At 43.6% G+C, this 15,334-nt stretch overlaps 1 protein-coding gene across 1 annotated transcript in view; it reads right to left on the bottom strand.

Moving 5' to 3' along the window:
- The window catches only part of LOC147622310 (shaggy-related protein kinase epsilon-like), a 28,088-nt gene extending 13,475 nt beyond the window's left edge, over nt 1-14,613 (bottom strand). Inside the window, exons 1-9 of the mRNA XM_086823412.1 lie at nt 13,923-14,613; nt 13,207-13,299; nt 13,017-13,076; nt 12,612-12,884; nt 12,450-12,524; nt 12,228-12,284; nt 12,001-12,141; nt 11,866-11,916; nt 11,621-11,716 (exon numbers count right to left, since the gene is read on the bottom strand). Coding sequence (XP_086679538.1) covers nt 11,621-11,716; nt 11,866-11,916; nt 12,001-12,141; nt 12,228-12,284; nt 12,450-12,524; nt 12,612-12,884; nt 13,017-13,076; nt 13,207-13,299; nt 13,923-14,069 — 993 coding nt within the window. The 5' untranslated portion in view covers nt 14,070-14,613. The remainder of the gene's footprint in view (nt 1-11,620; nt 11,717-11,865; nt 11,917-12,000; nt 12,142-12,227; nt 12,285-12,449; nt 12,525-12,611; nt 12,885-13,016; nt 13,077-13,206; nt 13,300-13,922) is intronic.
- Nucleotides 14,614-15,334: the final 721 nt, after the last annotated feature.

Here is a 15,334-nt window from a genome sequence, read left to right as displayed (position 1 = left end):
ACTTCACATATTTTGTCCATACCATCAACTTAAAGCTACATAAACTTCAATCGTTGAGGATGAATAGGATGAATCCTTGTGATGGTATTCGTAACTGGAATGATTATAGTGACTTCAGCAAATCACTATGAGATTAGTGGATTGTGCTGTCAGATTGCTACTATTAACACTTGACCCGATGGATCAAGATTGGAATTATGGGATAATTCATTTAATTTCAAAAATAAAATTTTAGATAAATTTATTTATCTATGAGAAGTAATTAAATGTTAAAAGAGGAATTCTCATTACATTGAAATTCCATGATTGGATGGGAAAAGATAATTTCTTATCATATTGGAATTATGGGATAATTCATTTAATTTTCAAAGATGAATTTTTAGATAAATTTATTTATCTATGAGAAGTAATTAAATGTTAAAAGAGGAATTCCCATTACATTTGGAATTCCATCATTGGATGGGAAAAGAGAATTTCCTAGTATTCACATGAACAATGTGCTTGTGCTATATGACAATATTTGCAATGACACTTGTCCATAGTTGCAATGAAACGTGTTTCATTCAGTTTCGAAACGTTTCATACGAATGAAACGCGTTTCATTCGTGTCCACCTGGAAACTATACAATTTAAGCATTTTTTATCCAGATTCTTTAGTTTTAACTTGAAAACATGTTTTAATGTGTAAATGATATATGTTTAATACTGCTTTGCAGGGAAGTCAACATATTTTTTACATATTATAAACTTATATATAAACTTTGAAACCTATAACCCCCCCGTTTTGTATGCAACGTTTTTGAAACGTCTGGGATTTGAAAGAAATGTTTTTGAAACGTTTATAAAACGTGTTTCACGAAACGCCTGGCAACTATGTACTTGTCCCATCGCTACCTTTACCTCAAGCATGCTAACATCCAAAGTGAACATCCTAACATTTTTGTTACCCTTTGCAACCAAGCAGTAATGATTTTTGAAGTATTTCACAAAACACATTGACGATTGAACATCACTTGCAAACCTACTCAACCATCTATCCAATAAAAACAAGGTTTTTAATAATATTAGAAACATAAAGTACATCTGCCAAGTACTTTATTTTGCCATCCTACATAAACAATGACACTTTACCAACACGCGTTAGAGAGGCATCAGAATCCACATACCAAATCTCTCCTAATCTTGACACATCTCCTATCGTGAAACTGAGCATGTGCTTCATCACAAACAGCTGCTCACTTATGTCATCAACATGTTTACTTAATGATGCATAGTTGCCTTACTGTAACTTTCCACTTTTGGTATCATTCTACTTTTTATAGCAATCCTTTACAATGTGCCTTGGTTTGCCAAGATAATAGCACTCCATGCTATTTGCGTTTTGATTTCTTTGTCAACCACCTCGACCTCTTTGGCTCTCCCTACCTCTAGAGTGACCTCTTCCACCTACATAAGACTGATTTTCTTGTTGTTGTTACTGGATTACCACCACATCCTCTAGATGATGATTTGCCTCTACCTCTACCAGTATCTAAGTAATAGGCATGATGTGTGAATTCTCGGAGGATGAACCTCGCCGAAGATTTTCTGCTCTTGGATAAGACTGATAATCTGGAAAGTTTTCTTGGACTCCAACAGAGGTTTGAAAACTAACTGTGTTCCTTGCCAAGACCATTCAAGGTCAAACTAGAGAAAGAAGAGGCTACACAACGAGGGAACGAATCGAGAGCTGTGAGGCCCCTCCCGCCCCCCCCCTCTAGAACAGCGCTGCCCCCGCCTTCGCCCCCTCTCCACCTTCCGTACTATCCTCTGCTCTCGCCTCTACCCCTCCCCCCTCTCTCCTCCCTTCACTCTGCCCCCGCCTGCGTCCCCCCCTCTCACATTGCCTCCGCATTACCTCCACCTATGTCCCCCTCCCTCTTGCATGTGCCCCTCACTCTAGCTCGTAGCCCCTCCCCCTCCCCCTTCCCACCTCTCACGCTTCCCCCCTCCTCTTCCTCTCAACCTCTCCAATCCCTCCCCGCCTCTCTCTTCGGCTCCGACTCTCCACCCCAACTCATATCCTCACCCTTCCATGAGTCCAGAGTCACTCACCAAGGTTACCACCCTTCCATGAGTTCATAAATCATGCCAGGAACTCACACCAGGATACCAATCCTTCCATGGGGCCCTATTCAATCATGAAATCATTCCAGACGTCTGCCAAAGAAGTGGTGACATGCACCCTCTTTGCCAGGCCTCTTTGCAAGTCTTGCTTTCTCAAATTTCAGCAATACCCAATCATTCTCTTTAACATCCAATTGCCTTCTATGCTTGTCGACAGCCTTTTTATGCTTGTCTTGTGACCTTGCAATGGCTGTCCGCACCTGAGCAAATGTAATACCCAAGTCTCTTACATACTCATCAGCTGCAAATATCTCATCCTTTGTGCGAAGGATGGGTGGCAAAACCACCTTATCATAAACAATCTCAAACAGGGCCTTTCCCGTAGATGCATGCATCGTGTTGTTGTATGCAAATTCCACAAGCGGTAAGTACTTCTCCCAAGAAGACTTCTGATCCACCACATAACATTTCAAGAGATCCAACACGACTGATTTGCAGCCTCACTTTGCCCATCCGTTTGAGGGTGATAAGCTGATGAGAAGTCCAATTTGGTGTCCATATTATCAAATAAGGCCTGCCAAAAGAGACTTGTCCTGGGATCTCTATCCCCCACAATGGACTTCGGCATTCCATGATGCTTGAACACTTGTGCAAGATATATTTTAACCATATGCTCAGCTTTGATGGTCTTTTTGACCGGCAAGAAGTGAGCTAGCTTGCTTGCTAAACCTATCCACAATTGTCCAAATTGCATCATTACCCTGTTGGGTCCGTGGCAAGTCCATAATGAAATCCATTGTAATACTTTCCCATGGCTGCGTAGGAATAGACAATGGCTGAAGCAAACCTGATGCCTTTTGCCTATCAAATTTTACCTTTTGACATGTGATACATGCACGTACATGTGCCTCTATGTTCTTCCGCATATCTGGCCAAAAGAAATACCGCTCAATCATGTGCGTAGTAGGCATTATGCCTCTATGACCAGCATATGGAGGAGCATGGCACCCATCCAAAACTTTCTGCCTCAAGTCAAATACCACACATAGGCAATTATCTTTCATGAGATAACCCTCTTTGATCACATATGAGACATGTGCATGACCAGTCATCAAATAAGCCCAAATAGTGGCAAAATCAACATCAGTATAATACAAATCATGCATGGCAGACAAGTCTCCATGAGAGGCAACCGAGATAGCTGCTACATACGGCTTTTGTGACAATGCATCTGCCACTACATTCTTCTTTCCTGGAGTGTGCAAGATCTGAAAATGATACATAGAGAGGAAATTGGCCATCCTCATATGCTTCTTTGACAACTTAGTTTGGATAAGAAAATACCTCAAACTCTGGTGATCTATCTTCACAATGAAATCAGTCCCAAGAAGATAATGTTTCCATATAGTAAGTGCATGAATTACAACCAAGAGCTCTTTCTCATAAATGCCAAGAGATAGCTCTGCATCATGCAATCTACAGCTCTCATAAGCCACAACACACCCCTCTTGATTTAGAACAGCTCCTATGCAATTTCCAGATGCATCACATTCCACACCAAAAGGCTTTTGTAAATCCGGAATGATCAACACTGACCCATGAGTAGTTGCATCTTTCAATTTGAGGAATGCATCCCTCTCTACATTAGTCTATTTGAATGTGACCTTCTTCTTTGTCAAATCATGCAAAGAAGAAGCAATCCATGGAAAGTGCCAAATGAACTTGCGGTAGGAAGAGCCATGGTTAGTTAGTACGAAAGGTACGATACGGTACGGTACGATAAAATATGGTACTAATTGGTACCTTAAAATTTTTTGAGGTACGGTACGATATTAGTACGTTTTTTAAAAAAATTACTTCCTAAACTTAAAAATTGTAGACAAGAAGTTACAAAATAGTAGAACCATGAACATAATGTCATCATGCCATTAGAGTACAAAATTGCTACAAAAGGATAGGCCAAAAACTCATGGCATGGGCGACCGCCAACATGCGTACATACATGATACTACATACTACAATACATCATCGATGGGCTAGAAGGAGATAGATGCCCAATGCCTAGAGAGCTATAACATATCAAAAGTCTACATCATCACCAACATCTGCATGATCATCAACATGATCACTACTAGAGTGTCCATCAAGAGAGTTCTCTGAAGAGGACTCTTCGAAGGTGGACGAGACACTCTGGGGACCATTCTCACTAAGTAGGTTGCCATCATCATCAAACAAGGGCTCTCTAGGCAGTGGGGTATCATCATGAGGGGGCAATGGAATATCATCATGAAGGCGGGGATTGGAGCTCGAGGATCCCCGCCTCACATATGTGCGAAGGCCACCCTTTGCCGATGTCGAAGGCGGAGGCCTATGAACTCCAACTGCTCGGCCCCGTCCATGCTGACTCCTGGTGCTGCGAGTATCTGCTGCCACAAGCTCACTATAGAGCTCCATGAAGATTGCCTCCTCCTCCTTATCAGGTTGTTGATTGACACTTGCAAAGTTTTCACTCGTCAACGTGAAAGTGTCAACATTGACCTACACATTAAGGCACAAAAGTTAGAGTCTGTACAGTGTACACAAAACTTAAAAGTTATGAGTCATGACAAGTTAGTCTAGACTTGTCACTTACTTGCTTGGGACTACCCATACTAAGAATGCCCTACATCATGCGCAAGTTAGTGCGGCAGTAGACCGACCGCTCCAACTGTCGTGTGCTCAGTCGATTGCGTATCCTCGTGTGTATGAGAGAATAGGGACTCCAGTTCCTCTCACATGCACCCGTAGAACAATCCTGGGCTAGGACCCTTAAGGCTATGGGTTGGAGATGCTCTAGTTTATACCCAAAATTGTCCCACCAAAAAAGGGGCTTCACAAGTGACTCCCTCCTCCAGCAAGTGGGAGACGAAAAGGAGGTTTGACCTCTCTGATCAACATAGCAGCCCAACTCCTCTAGAAAGGCATTGTGCTCATCAACTGGCACAGCTCGAAGCATATATGCATCCCGATCTTGTCGAAGCTCCCTATCGGTGCAAACTACTGGAGGCTGGATGTACCAATGCTGCAAACCCGTGGATTGGTTTGTGCATCCACCTCCATCTCTTCTGTGCAATCTCCATGATTTGTGCTCGCTCCTCAGATGTAATGTCTGTGCAAGCCTCCAACTCCACAAGGGCAGCTCAAAAGAAGTGGACAAGAAGCCCCATGGTGGACCCCTCGCAAACTGTCATCCGCAAGAGCCTATAGAATGGAGTCATAGCAATGACAATTGCTCGGACTCTAGTCCAAAATCTCTCCTCTAGGCAAAAGCGTTGCATGGCTTTGGCCTCTTCAGTGACGTGCTCAACTGTCTGGCTAAGGGCGGACCTCACATCGTATAGACGCTCCAAAACCAGCCACATGTAGGCAAAGCCGGTGGCCGATGGCTTCTTCAAGTCAAGCCTGCTATGCTCACAAAACATAGCAAGCACCTTCACCTTTAGCATGAAGAAGTTGACAATAGATGTAGCTTGTTGCACAATCCTCTTCACCCAGCCGAGCTTCGCCACATCCTCCATGAGTAAGTCAATGCAATGACTCGCACATGCAGTCCACACAATGGTGGGGAATTCCTCCTCAAGCAAGCGGCCCATGCGTCGACAATTTGATGCATTGTCGGTGATGACTTGCACCACGTTTTGAGCCCCAACCTACATGGTAGATAAATCATATGAGTTGAGGGCTTTGAAATGACAAAATCAGCCACACTTAAGTAAAATAATGCTTACCTCTATGATCGCTTGCCTAATATGGCGGTAGATGAAACTCCCGGTAGTCTTTCTCCCCCTTCTCCCGGTGTCAACCGCACACAAGAAGTATGTGCCAAGCGGGCAAGACACAAGGATGTTGATAATGCCACGCTTCCTTTGATCACTCCATCCATCTGTGAGAATAGAACATCCATACTTCGTCCATGCGGCTCGAATCGGGTCAAGGGCTCGATCAATTCTCTCCTTCTCTTCATCAATCTTCCTCGTGCGCATAGCCGTGTAAGAGACCCCCGTCCACCCCTCGCATGGGCCCACATTTGCAATCGCCGTCACCATCTTCTTCCATTGCTCCTTTTGGAGTACATTGAAGGCAAGATTGCATTCAATAATGGTGCGAGCAATCTCTATCTCCGCAAGGCGTTGTCGCTCCCTAAGGAATGCAACCGAACCTCTCACACTACCCGTGACTTGGTGGAGAGAGGGTTGCACCCCTTCACGCTCTACCACCCTTTGCCTTTTGCCCGGTGCGGAGGCGGACCGTGCATCCGTGGAAGTGGCAGTGGAGGATACACCAATGAAAGAGCCGGTGGCCGCTTCATCATGTGCCGATGGTGGTGCTGGTGGTGCTGCCGGTGCGTGTGTTGATGATGCTCCTCTACTTGAATTTGAGCCGCCGCTCATCTTCCACGAAATGTCATCGGCAATGCTTTGCGGAATCTCCTTGCATGGGGCAACTTGTCCCCCAATCTTTGAAAGGTGCTGGAGAAGCCTTGTTGTTCCACTGGTGTATGACTTGCCGCAATATCGGCATGTCCAATGATGGAAGTTGGACTTCTTGGTGCCCTTCTCCACATTGAGGCAATGCAAATCAAAAGCCTCATGCTTCTCATGAGGCATGATGGATAAGAGAAGGGCTAATTGGTGGCAACTCATTTAGTAACTCATCAACAAAACAATCATTGTGCTCTTGCAAGAATTTCAGCCTATCATTACTAAGAGTGTTTACATGTACATTATTATCTTCAACATGATCCTGTACAAAAATCAAGTGCGCAAAAACACTCCTTTCCATTACTTTCTTAATTTGTACATGAGATACAAGGAGAATGGTATCACCCTCTTCACAAGCATCAATTACATGCTCTCGGTCTTTATGCATGAAGGTGATCCTGTTGGTTTTGTAAGCCTTGCACTAATCAATACGTGTATGCCAAGGCTTTCCAAGCAATACATCACAACCATTCCAAGGCGCCACAAGAATATCCTCATGATCCACATAGCCTTGAATGTGTATGCGCAACTTGCCAATAATAGGCATAACATGCACTTCCCTACCAACAAAGGCAACCCCTGCTTCAATTTGAGGACCCATGTCCTCCACATCAATACCCAAAGTAGCTGCCATCTGTGTAGATATGAAATTCTCAGATGCACAATCATCAAACATGAACAAAGCGATCCTTAAGTTGTCCCCAAGCTTTACATACAACCCTGCCTTCACTATCATGTGGAGTGTTGCCCTGCACATCCGGAACCATATGCACATTAGGCTTTCGCATTTTCACGCTTCTTGTTTGGGCATGCCTTTGCAATATGCTCGGTACTACCACAAGTAAAGCATTTCCCCTCGCTCATATGTTGCTTTTTCTGCTCCAGAGTGAGACCATAGTCTCTCACTTTGAAGGTACTACCACAAGTAAAGCATTTCCCCTCGCTCATATGTTGCTTTTTCTGCTCCAGAGTGAGACCATAGTCTCTCACTTTGAAGGGACGCTTCTTAGTAATGTTATCGTCAACCTTTGGACCATTTTTATCTTGGTTTTGATCTTTTTCAGGTGACTGTCCATTATTTTGCAGGTTTTGGACAACCCTCTCTTTGCCTTGAAATGAGGATTTAGCCTTATTGGATCGACTCAATTTGAGTTCCAATTGCTCGGTGACAGTGGCGGCTGCGATTAATTGGTATAAGGTGTGACCAGGATACATTTGTAGTTCCACTTTGTACAAGGGTTACAATCCCGATTGAAACCTTCTCTTCCTTTTCGCCTCGGTGACATGCATAAATGGAGACACCTTCAAAAGCACTTTCTAAAACTTTTGTATACATGCATTCACTGATTTCTCCTCATTTTCCTCCTCACCCAATCCCCACTTCATTATTATCTCATTCAATGCATTGAGAGGCAAGAATTGAGCATAGAACCTCTCCTTGAACTCTTCCCATGATCGAACAGGATTCGGTGAACATGCTTACATGCCGGATCATGGATTTCTAAGTGAAATCCTCATCACTGAAAGCAATATCAAACTGGGCAATAAAAGCAAGTGCCTTTGATGCATCATATTCCCCATGATATGCGTCAAACTTCATAGATTTGTCTCTAGCTTTAAAGTCACGAGACTTTGATGCATGTGGTTGCATCTTGACATGTTTTACCCCATGTTTGTCCATTGGGACAGCCCCTATGACTGGCATCATTTTAGGACCAAAAGGTAATGCAAAAGGCATAGATACATGTGCCCTGTAAGCATGAGACATGGCTGACCCCTCAACATGCATTGTTACATTTTCAGCCATAGTTTCTTCCTCACGAGCATGCTCGAAGGCATGAGTGGCATGAGAGATACGCGGAATACCTACACCAACAGAAAATTGCAACCCATGTTGCACGTATTGTGCATGCACATTTTCAGCCGGCAATGGTATTTGATATACATTTTGACCACTGCCATAAACATTGTGTGCTTCACAAGCTACATAAGGTATTCCTACATGGTGTGAAGTCACTAATTGTTCCTCTCCCATAGCATGGAGATTCATCCTCTTAGACATAAGTTCTTGTTTAGGCACCTGTGAGGATTCCAAGACATGTGAGATGGTTGTCTTTTCTGCATAGGCATCCTTGGTACGAGCCAAGTGTGCACGTGTTGCATCCCTCGGTTGCATGTGCAACTCTTGAGCAATCATTGCCATTGCATGATCCATATAAGATTCAGCTTTCTTGGCCTTCAAACGGTCATGTACCAATGGATCCTCCCAGCGGTAGAGATTCAATTCTTCTTGTTGTGCATGGAGAAGAGTCTGCATACGAGTAAGTTCAACCCTCAAGACTATGGACTCTTCTTTCTGTATCTTCTCTTTGCCACGAGACGATTGTCCCACATATTTATGTTCCCTATTGTGCACCACATGAGTTTGCTCATCCTGTAAAGCATTGGAGGCATGCATTTCATTGTCTCTGCCTCTTGAGTTAGCATCTCCAACATTTACTGTATGGCTATCCATAATGTTCTAAGTGTAGAAATAGCTAGTGTTCACGGTGATCATCTCTCACGATACAAGTAAAAGAGAACCGTATGCTCTCATACCAATGTACCTTGGTTGAACACAATGCTAATCCATTCACTTAAATACACTAATGGACACATGCTCAATACAAGAAGTAATTTGTTGAATTGACAAAAGACACACAATGAGCCGGAACGGCCGACCCCTCTCTCAAATAAAGTATATTGATCTTGGGAGAATCAAGTACATAGTGTCATGGGCATTTCTGACCAAATTTCTATACCAATGCATATGAATACAGTATTGCAAATAAGTGGTTGTCGATGTAGACTTGCAACTCACACTACCCTCTCAAGTGCCCATGTTCCCTACCATCTGCTCTCTATTGTTCCACCAACACATGGTAGCAACAATCTGCAAGAGAGCACGTAGGACAAGAGAACACTACACAAGGTATGTGATCTTGTAATCTGGTTCCTCCCTCCTACAACTTGCTTCCATATTTAAGCATAAAAGCTTACCAATTGCAAGTACAACGGAAGTCTTCGCGATAGAGGTCCTTGGAATGATGAGATCTTCGATTTGCCGCATTTCTTCGCGACAAAAGTCTTCAAGAGGATGAAGGGAACCCTGGGAAAGCTTCCCCTATAGTTCAACTTGAGAAAGGAGAGCTGAAATTAGGATTTTCAGCAAAAAGAAATTACAGCAATAAAGAGAGCTATTTTGCTGAATTTCAGTCATTGGGGAGTGTAAGAGAGTGATTAGCACCCGGAAACACTCTTGGAAGCTTGAGAAACACCTTATGGAGTTGGGAAAGATAGAGTACAAAAAATACAACCCAAATGTCCTCATGAAGGAGGTGTCAATCTCTAGAGAGAGTAGGAGTGAGGTGGTGAGTTGTCCAATGTAGGTGGTAGGCAGATGCTTTGTGGAGAAAGCTAGAGTGGACACATGGCTGGTTACTCCCTTTGTACAAAGGGGGTAAGGTCTGGGCAATAGACATAGGGTTTTATCCACCTCGGGACATCAATGTGTGTGAACACCGGACTGGTCATAATTTATAAGTGAGTTTTAGTCGCAAAACTTAACGAAGTGTATACACACTCACTTTTAAATTAGTGTTAAACTCCTAAGGCTAGGTTCATGACCAATACTTACCACCTGTCACATGCCACATAACCATGTCAGCAGACAGTTTCACACGCACGGTTCGCAGGCGGACGTCCCCTTACCCGAAACTACACATTGGTCAAACAAGCATGAAAACAGCATGCAATTTCAATTGCAATTGCAAGCACATAAACATGCTATGCAATGCAGCATTGGTATGGACAATCCCCGTTCATGAGACTATATCAAAATAGACATGCTCCAAGCAAGTACACGAGGTACTAGACCCAATGAAACACCAATCCACCAAGCATTTCCGAGCATGTACACAGAGGCACAAGTCCCAACGGAAAGCCAAGTCCATAGTATCACATGAGTGGCATCAATCCCCGACATATACAACTGCCATGGACAATGTACATACATGATGAGAAAGTACGGGTAGACCAATTGGGTGGCCAAATGGTGACACATATAGAACTCATCCTATTCACCAAATCCACCCCACTTGCAAGACCAATTATGTTCATCTTGAAAACATGTGGCTATTGCTATTAATGATTACCATATAGCAGTCTCTTTTGCATACTCTATGATAGCTACATAGCACCCATTCCTTTAATCACTTACATCTAAACATTGTTTATTGTTATACATGTGACAATGTGTGCTTGATGTGATATATAAGGAAACCAACTAGCTGATAATGTTACTCTTAGCCCATGACAATCATCTGTATTATATTATATATATTATGTTCTGTATAAGTCTGAGATAGAAAAATGTTATATTATGTCCAGACATGACTATGGTTTAAAGACCAAAAATTATTATGCCTGTAATATTAATTTCAACCAGTTTTACTGGCTTCTTAGTATCAACCACCTGCAAAGTGTTGGATGTACAGTTTTGGTCCCATCAAACTGAACAACAAAAGCTAGCTTCCTTGAGAGACCAAGTGGTCTAGAGGTTCATGACCATGACCTTAGATGAGATTAGTTGAAAATAATAGATTACTAATCTTTTAAAAAACACAATTATTTCAATGATTAGATTTTCCAAATAGCTCTCGCATTAGATGACAATGCCAAGAGCACCTTCCTATATTTCAACACTTAATTTGTAATGCGGCTCCTTCATTTTGAAGCCATATCGCAAGGCCCACAGAAACACTGAATCATTGACACTCTTTCATTAGTGGTTCGGCAACTCAACTTATTACAACACATCCTCAACTGCAGCAAGCAGAGGTCAAACTTGTGACCTTGACTTTTGGACTTCAATTCTTTACCAATTCAACTACGCGGCGGGGGACAAAATCAATGGTACTCTTTTGCACATGAGTCCTGACGAAAATATCATTTACCTTGTGCCATGGATGAGCCTTGATTTGTGGAAACTTGAAGTCTGTGTAGTTAGGATTCATGCACTTAATTTCCTCTCGAGTAGGAGTGCCCAGAACCTGTCACGTAATAGCGGCAGTTAACAAGGAAAAACATAATCTTCATGACATGATTTTTTTTTTTTACATAGTAGTAGATTGTAATTCAGATTCTGACTCAGAACCTTAAATAGCCAACACATAACAGTAAGGAAAAGGAATAAGCCCACCTTAATGATCTCCACCAGTTGGTCCACTCCACTTTCTCCAGGAAAAATAGGCTGCTTGCCGTCAATCAAACAACAAACAAATCAAAAAAAAAAACTGATACCTTTTCACAGAACAAGCAGCAACAGTATAAACACCTGTCCAAGCATAAGCTCGGCCATGACACAGCCCGTGGACCATATGTCAATGGCAGTAGTGTACTCCACAGCCCCAAAAATCAACTCAGGAGCCCGGTAATAACGAGAGCAAATGTAAGCAATGTTTGTCTCTCCTTTCACCTGCAGTTGCCAAAAGTGCCACAAGTTCATATCATTAAGGGGATAGCCATTCAATGATGATCAATTATCAAACACAGCCTGCCTACCAAGATCTTAGCACTCCCAAAGTCGCATAGCTTTAGCTGGTGGGTATGTGGATTCACCTGGGGAGCACGAAACACTCATCAGTACCTGATCTCAAAACTCTTACATGCATAAGAAAATCTGCATTGGCCTGAAAAAATAAATCCTCAATTACACATGCCCAAATGCCTAATTTCCTAGCATCTATTAGCACATACATCATTCCAAAGTTGGCTTCAACCCACCAAAAGGTTCTGTGGCTTGATGTCCCGGTGGCAGACGCCCATTGCTCCATGAATATAAGCAAGTGCCCTACAGATCTGCACAATTGATTAAGTGCAGTTAAACAAAGCCCAAGCATCTTTGAAGCAAGGCATGATGAAATATTAACGGCTCTCAAGAATCACCTGATAAGTGTAAAGCTTCACAAATATAAGAGGCATTCTTTGGCTCATCCTGTTGTAATGCTTGGCAATGCGATATACAGTTTCTGGAACATATTCTAGAACCAGATTGAGGAAAACCTCGTCTTTCTCCGTGGATGAATAAAAGCAATGCTTCAAAGACACAATGTTGGGATGTTCGAGAAGCCGCATAATCTGCAACTCCCTGTTTTTGTATCTTTTATCCTGAAGCACTTTCTTGATGGCAACAGTCTCACCTGTCTCCAAGCATTTCCCCTGTATGATATGCGAGGGCACAAGGAGAAAAAATTCAAGTTAAACCCAAGAATTGATAAGAACCCAATACTGCATTTTTTCAAGGATTGCAATGCCATTTGTATACTCATTTCAAACAGGAGGTTCACTCACTTGAAAAACAACCCCAAAAGAGCCCGTGCCCACAACACGCTCCGCCATGTAGCTAATCGTCTGAAACCAAAAAAGAATGATGTAGGCGTTCAGAATTAGGAGAAAGAAGGGGGGGAACCGGGTGGGGGGAGAGGGAGGAGCATCCAAGCCAGGCAGTAAGATAGATCGTGCATAGAGCCAATAGACTTACTTGCTTGGGCTGACCATTCTTTCCGCCTATAGTTGTTACAATGATATGACCAGTCTCAGCTCCATTACCATCCACCACGGCTGCCTCGATTTCCTGCATAACCCAACCCATTTTTAAAAAAGCACCACTCATACACGCAGTAAGCTTACCGGACACAAGGGATAGACTAACACTGCTCCAAAAAAAGACTGGAAATTCCACTATTCTCTATGATTATGCTAGAAAAGCTGCCAAAATATGGTCCCCAACAGCATTAACACAATATTTTGAAGCAAAACTTAGAATTCTTGACTAAGAATGTGATAAACAGCGGCAAGACCCTTGACAGCACTGACAACCGGGACATAAAACTATGTTCATAGCTTCACATACCATCAGTTATGGTCATGACCTGCAGCACCCTATGTTAAGATCACAGCTTGAGATGCCCAGTTCAGATCACGGGTAGCAAGTCCCATGATTAGCATAAGTAATCAAACACACGCATAGATAATCAGGAGATAGAACTCTTAATCAAAGTATATATATAGATTCAAATGTGGTAGATCATGACTTGAATGCCCTTAATTACGATCAAGGGTGGCAAGCCCCTTTATTAGCACAAATAATCAGAACAAAGAGCTCTTTAACTATGGCTATGGCCCTAGGTATGATCGTGACCTACAATACCCTGTGCTATAATGGGTAGAACCGCAATGATTTGAGACATATTTCACCTTATCTTCGCTGGTGTCGCCGCCCCTGTCATCCCTGATCTTCATTTCGTTCATCTCTTTGGGCAAATGCTCCACACCACGACCACCTGCAACACTTGAGCTGATAACTTTTCTCGCAGATAGAGTCCCTGCACTCACAGAGGCCATGTGCTGCTCCTAGACCTGTGAAGACCCTTCCTGAGACTCCCCAAAGAGCTTAGCTCTGGCAGCTCTTCCTGTTCGAACGTCGTGAGTCCAAGTGAAAGAGCCTGAGAGGTAGAAGAAAAGGCAACCATGTGCAATAAATGGATTTGGAAACCCTAACTGGGAAGGAGCTTAAAAGATGGGGGGAAATACGGATTAGGCGAAGGGGCTACAGGACATGTAAAGCTCTAGGGCAAGGGAGGGGCTGAAACAAGGGGAAGCTATGGGCATGAAGATGATGGCGTTGCCGATCCGAGGGGCGATGGGGCAAGATGCAAGGGTATAAATGAGAGGAGGAGGGGGTCAAGCCTGGCTACACAGTGAAGAGAGAGTCACTATGTATCGTCATTTTTGTTTTTTCCTTTTAAGAAAAAAAGATATTAGCCCCCAACCACCGATTTGAAGGCCCCTCCTGTTGGTTGGGAGGAGCAGCACAAGTTGTGGATCTCCGTCGCTTCTGAAAGAGAGCCGCACTGCCGCGGAAAGGTAGCCTTTTGGTTAGAAATCTAGTTACTTCCTCCCCCCAGTAAATTTCCAATAATTACCATCACTCGAATGGCGGGCCCCGCTGCTCTGCCTCCACTCGTCGCTTGCGTGTACTGTCGCTGCTGTTTTCAAACACTCAAGGCCATTGGCTGCTGCGGCCAGACCCCCCCGGGCCCCCCCTTGTGGGGCCCACCTCTTGCGTGGCGACAGACGCATCATAAACTCTGCACTTAAATGCATGCCCCCCCTCCTCCTGCTCCTCCTCCTCCTCTGGTCAATGAGAGAATCATCATGCAGTGCTGCACAGCCGCTGCTCCGCCGCTGCGCCGCCCCGCCATTTCTGAAGTAATTGCTCATTGCCTACCTCGCACGCTGACCCTGGTGCCGCGTGGGAAACCTCCCTAATATACAGCGGAGTATTCAATGGACACGCAATTTCATTCTTACATGTAAACGTATTTTCTCAGTTGTCGAAGATTCTCGATTAGGTTTTAGGGGGGCTTCCGACGACAGGCCCCGAGCTGCCAGCTCCACGTCATCCGTCTGGAGACCACAAGGAGTTGTCCGTTCACAAAGGGAGGACGGTCACTTCTTTATGATCATATTCTTTATTACAATTTTCTAGAGAGGTCAAGAGTTCGAATCTCGTTGTTCACACTGCAAGTCTTTTAGCGAGCATGTCTGCCTCGGGTCGTGGTGGGGTGAACCAACCAATCGGATGAAAAAGGCTCCCACGCATCTGT

Source organism: Cibotium barometz, chromosome 29 (genome assembly GCF_041138505.1).
Source record: "Cibotium barometz isolate CiBa-2024 chromosome 29, ASM4113850v1, whole genome shotgun sequence".
NCBI lineage: Eukaryota > Viridiplantae > Streptophyta > Polypodiopsida > Cyatheales > Cibotiaceae > Cibotium > Cibotium barometz.
This window is presented reverse-complemented; position numbering and strand designations above follow the sequence as displayed.